This window comes from Nilaparvata lugens, chromosome 7 (assembly GCF_014356525.2).
Source record: "Nilaparvata lugens isolate BPH chromosome 7, ASM1435652v1, whole genome shotgun sequence".
NCBI lineage: Eukaryota > Metazoa > Arthropoda > Insecta > Hemiptera > Delphacidae > Nilaparvata > Nilaparvata lugens.
Window position 1 is genome coordinate 28880494 of NC_052510.1, and position 5938 is coordinate 28886431.

A 5938-nucleotide genomic window follows, 5' to 3' on the forward strand; every position below is an offset into this window, starting at 1 on the left:
TATGAATTTGAAACTCACTATTGTGAAAGCTATTAAATCTTGTGATAATTATTCAGATTTTAGAAAGAATTTATTTAAGAAAAATTATAGATATATCGAGCATTTTATATACACTTTTTTATGGGAATATATTTTGTGTTTTATGTCAGCATACAAATCGTAGAAATTTATTTTATCCTAGTTCATCTCGTGATATACAGTTTGAGCTGTTTTAATACCAACAAATATTCAGCAGCATATAAAATTATTAAATCAAATAATATTGATCTTATTAAGAGCACTCAGTATTTATCATCCTTTGATGATAATCATTTTAGTCTGCCAGAACAAGTATATTGAAAAATTATATTAATAAGGTTCCAGTTATATAATATAAGGATCCAGAGAGCTTCAAGAACTGGCGTTGTAAGTTCCAAGGAATTTTGGAAGGATAAATTGGTGAATACCTGTATTCGCGACGAGCGTTTTAAGAATCAACTAGAAACAACTATAGTTGGTCTTTATTATTCTCTAGTGGGTGCATGGTTACTGTTAATCAGTCATCAAATATTCTTTTAATTTCCTCACTGGTATTCTTCAAGAACTTCATAGAAGCAGCGGTAAGAATTATTAATCACCGGTCATTGAACCTTATGGTAATTACTTGTATTTGTAAAATTCATGCATCTACCACTGAGCTAGAGCTGAGGTTTGAACCCAGTAATTTTGCGAGCCGGATGGCCTTAATTTTTTGTGAATTTATTTGCAAAAGAGGGAATTTAACAACTGCTCTTATAAATACCAATAACATCGTATCATCTGTAAAGGATTGGCAAAGGTTTACCACTTTACATAATAGCTTCATAACGTGGGGCTCTATCATAAGAGATAACCCTCCAAGGAGCACAACTTCACATAATATGGCACCACAAGCGTGAGGCGTGATGAAAAGCTTACCTACTCAATCTACTATCAATGATTAATGAAATTATTGATAAAACTGAAAGCTGCAAGAAATATAATCTGAAGTCGATTCAACAAGATATATCTGATGATCTATTGTAAGTTTTTGGCTAAAATAATTGAGTTGCTCTTCAAATTGAAATTTTTCAAGCTGCATAAATACAGACAAACTGTATCACATGAGTTTGATAACATAATTCTCATAATAGAGAAAAAATTGGAGGAAATTTCCATAAAATTTTATAACCAAATTGTGATCTTGATCTTTGAATCTAGACATTGTATGCTGACCAGGGTTATAGGTTATTTGAGGCATTATAATATTGTTGTTATTAAGGAAGATAAGACCCTAACTAAAATTTTAAGAACTATATTAATGTAATTTGTAAGTCATACCTGTCTCTTGATGTTCGTTTAGTAATATATGTACATGACACTTGAAACTTTTAACACCACACAATTTTATCCAGAATAGGCACTATCACTAAATCCATTTTAATATTCCTGAAATTTGGCAACACACTTGGCTATTTACTCGAAGTAATCCATAATAATGTCACCATGAACCAGTCGCCAGCTAACTCGCAAATTTCCTACTTCAGCGACCACCCCCAAAACTATGTGGCTACAACACCGGCCGACCAACAACCCCAGAACAACGCCGCGGAGACCCCACGGGAGAGAGAAGGAGGCAGTGTATGCTCCATCAATTTCGACCCACAAAACCTGGCCCATTTGTCTTCCACTAAGATCGATAATGTCGTCGAGGTAATAAATCCTGATGAGAATCCAGCTGGCAGAGATGAGAGAGTGAGGGCGTCCAACCCAGTGCCGGCGTCTTTGCAGATTGCTCCAAGCGTCGCCGAGGGAACGGAGAGTGCCGCCACCCAATCGCCATCCGATATCACCAGTCAACTGCCATCCGTAACCACCAATCTAGGAAAAGGCAACACCACATTAAATTCTTCAGTCGGATATACTACAAATCTCATAGCAAATGATTCCATAAATGAATTCAAACTTTTGCTCAGCCAAGCCTTGGAGGGAGTGACTAAAAAAAACAAGAAGATATCAATGAAAACACTAAAGCCATCCAGGATAAAGCGGAGGAAAATACCAAAATCCTACAAGAAGGTATCAAAACTATGGATGAAAAATTTTCTAGCTTCAGGGAGGAAGTGAGAAATATAATAGATACCAAAATAGATACGCAATCTGCAGTCATCAAAAAGTTAGAAACTCGTATAGATGATGTCACCTGTCAAATAAATGAGCGGTTGGATGACGTACCAAAGGAAGTTGAAAAACAGGTGGACGTATTGGGTAAGGAGCTGGGCACCACTATCATGGGAACTGTCATGGAAAAGGTGTCAGAAAATAAGGGTGAGATAGAGTCGAAAGTGGAGGAAAATAATAATAAAATAGCCAAAATAGTCAGAGAGCAAAGTAACATGCAGACATGTATAGCAAATTTAGCGGAGGAAGGGGCAAAATCACAAGAGAGATACGGCATGTTGGAGAATGCTATAGGCAGACAACAATTGAAGCTAACCGGATTGTATGATGAAATGAATGCAAATAAGAAAATTATGAACGATAAATGGATCGCAAATGAAGAACGAGTCTCCAGAATAGAGACGCTTATGGAAAATATCCCAGTCAGTCGAATGCAGTATACACCGAATGAAGTGGTAAACGGCACTCAACTTTTTCAAAGTCTTGGAAAATTTGATAATTCCCACCGTCATATGCAACCCCGTTCATTTATAGACCAAATAAAAGCCATTCAGGAATTGATACCCACCTCTTGGTTAGTATGGCGTTTCCAACTGTCCAGTCTATTACTCAGCGAGCCGCTGATGTTTTTCCAGAGCCGGATGCGAGATATCAATAGCCTGGAGGACTTCATCTCCCAATTCCTGCAGCAGTATTGGAGCAAACGTAAGCAGATGGACGCACTATCAGAGATTATATCATGCACATATGATAATAGAGGCAGACAATCATATACTGAATTTGTGGCTAAGATGATGTGCAAAAATTTGCAACTACACGAATCTTTGGCAGATGCATCACTAGCAAATATATTATCAAAAAAGCTTCCTTTCAATGTTCGCATGACACTAGCAGTATCCTCGATTGCCAGTTGTAAAGAATTAATGGAACATTTACACTGTATCCAATCTGTTACTTCTGAATCCAGTCAGGTAAGCGATCACACAGGAGACTCCAATCATCCTCTTCAACATAATAGCAATAGTTTCAGAAAAAATTATAATGGTGAGAATCAAATGTCAAATGCCGGAGTAAGCACTCGATATCCAAAATACCCTGAAAATACTGGCAGAGGTCAACCCTTTGAAAATAATTCTAGAAATAGATCTCAATATTACAATAGTAAACAACAGGATAGAGGAGCATATTATGATGGCAGAGATCGTTTAAATGGGAATAATTACAAGCGAGATGGAGGTCACAAGAATCAAGGTGAAACACATCAAAATCATAACCGGACAAATACATCTTACACAGTAGCACACACAACAAAGACAACCCAAAATCAACATGCAAATAACCCACCACCAAATCAAGAAATAAATGCTTCTAAAACTACATGACTATATGACACCCCCAAAGTAAAGGATAATTATTCATCTGCCAAAATTAGAGGAAAATGCCAAACCTCTCCACATAGACACCACTTTCCGAGACGATCAGCGTGAAACACTCTTAGAGAACCCTGACGGTACCGATGTGAGATCAGACAGCCAGCTACAAACTTATATCGAATGCAAGTTGTATGGGACTAAACTACAAGCGCTGATTGACAGTGGTTCACAATGCTGTTTATTACAAGAGGACATGTTTGTGAACATCAAAGATAAACATGCAATAGCTACGCTACCCCTCACTAATGTATACATTTCCGGTATTAATCCTGGCAGAAGAATAAGAGTAACCACTCAATGTCTCTTAGAAGTGGAAATAGAAGGAGTTATATTTGAATATACTTTCCTGGTGTTACCAGTCAAAGGTCCATCAATGATAATAGGCGCTGATTTCCTACAGTATTTTCGAACCTGTTTGAATTTCCGTACACTAAAATTCCATGCAAGCCCTGAAACCACCACCACCGAAATTATTACACCTCTCAGTTTAAAAAGACATCCTGGAGAAAATCGGATAGTACAATTTGCATATCACATGGAAGGCGTTCCTAGGACTTGGGGTATTCATGAAATGGAAGAAACCATGGAGCATTTTGAAGTGTTGAGTTTAACGACAACAGATGACGGCGTGATTGATAAAGAGATTTCCTCTGAAGAAATGTTTGAAAAATTATTGGATAGGATAAACTGTTATGCCGAATGGGATTTAGATACAAAAAACAGTGTCGCGAAGGTTTTCATTGAGAATAGAGATGTCTTCTCAGAACAACCAGGTCTAGCCAAAGACTTTGAATGCCGACTCAAAGTCAAACCTCATGAAGCCTATTACCGAAAATCTTATCCAATACCATTTACATACCGCCCGGCAGCTATAGCAGAGATAGACAGAATGTTAGAATTGGGGATTATTGAACCATCAAGCTCTCAATATAGCTTACCAATTGTTTGTGTTGCTAAGAAAGACGGCACCGTGAGATTATGTCTAGATGCGCGAGCGCTTAACAACATTCTGGAAGATGACCATGAGAGCCCAGACCAGATAGAACAAGTACTTCAAACCTTTAGTGGGAAGAATGTATATTCTACAGTTGACCTAAGCGCAGGTTATTGGCAGATCCAGATAGCAGCAGAATCAAGAGATTATCTATCATTCTTATTCAATGGAAGAAATTACCGCTTCACTCGCCTAGCTTTTGGACTGAGGAACGCCATGGCCATATTTATTCGTTGCCTTCGTCAAGCCGTCGGAGAAGATGTCACAGATTTTTGTACACTCTATGTGGATGATGGAATTATTTCTTCAACAAATATTCAGGACCATTGTCAACACCTATATATAGTATTTCGTCGCCTCATCAGATGTGGACTCAAATTGAAATTATCAAAATGTGAATTTATGCACAACAAGTCAAATATTTGGGACATATCATTACCCCAGATGGCATCTCCCAGGATAGCAGTAAATTAGAAGCCATCAGAAAATTCCCTTCACCAACTCACCGAAAGCAACTACAGAAATTCATTGGATTTCTTCAATTCTATAGACGTTTCAACAGCCGCATGTCACACTACACTGCCCAATTAAGTCACGTACTATCTACCAACAAAGCGTGGAAGTGGACAGAAGCAGAAGAGAAGATATTTCGAGAATTAAAAGAAGCTTTCCTTGAAATAGTTGTACTAAGTCATCCCGATATGAGCCAGCCATTTTACATAAACGTAGACGCCTCAGATTACGCCATAGGAGCTGAAATATTTCAAAAAAGTGCCGAAGGAGACAAAGGAGTACTAGCCTTTTTTAGTAAAACACTAAACCCAGCACAAAGACGCTATTTGATTACAGAAAAGGAGTTATTAAGTATAGTAGAAGTCTGTAAAAAATACCGCACGCTACTGTTGGGAAATAAAATTTATATCAATACCGACCACAAAGCTCTCACATTTTTTAAAACAGCTAAATTGAACCACAACAGACTGTCAAGATGGTTTCTCGCTCTTCAAGAGTTTGATCTCGATCTCACCCACTTGCCAGGAAAGCAAAACCAAACAGCCGATTTTCTATCCCGAGAACTAGATGCCACATACTGTAACGACACAAACCTGAAATGCTATGCAATGGAAATGGACGAAAGCATACCATATCCCGAAAATATCAAACCTAAAGTCTACAAGAATACACTAACACCCAGAAGGATTCAGAACGTGCAAAGAGAAGACCCCAAACTATCACAAATTTTAGAAATATTGGAGGAAGGACCGTCTGAACCGCCCAACTACCTGCGACAGTACACACGATACTGTGGATTTCTATTTCACCGCACCACACC

At 38.0% G+C, this 5938-nt stretch overlaps 1 protein-coding gene across 1 annotated transcript; it reads right to left on the minus strand.

Annotated features, from left to right (window-relative positions):
- Positions 1 to 1075: 1075 nt before the first annotated feature.
- On the minus strand, positions 1076 to 3840 carry LOC111052196. Its single transcript, XM_022338831.2, has 2 exons — positions 2747 to 3840; positions 1076 to 1878 (listed from the first exon to the last, which is right to left on the minus strand). The coding sequence occupies exons 1-2, from the start codon at positions 3059 to 3061 to the stop codon at positions 1474 to 1476; spliced, it is 720 nt and encodes a 239-aa protein (XP_022194523.2). The 5' UTR covers positions 3062 to 3840; the 3' UTR covers positions 1076 to 1473.
- Between the last annotated feature and the right edge of the window lie 2098 nt (positions 3841 to 5938).

What these genes read in the sequence shown, in the direction of transcription:
- LOC111052196 (XM_022338831.2), bottom strand. Translation starts at nt 3,061, where the DNA reads ATGCGAACATTGAAAGGAAGCTTTTTTGATAATATATTTGCTAGTGAT. An exon ending in AACGCCATACTAACCAAGAG is followed by an intron (nt 1,879 to 2,746) that starts GTGGGTATCAAT and finishes GCCTTTTCCTAG; the next exon opens with ATTGGTGGTTACGGATGGCA.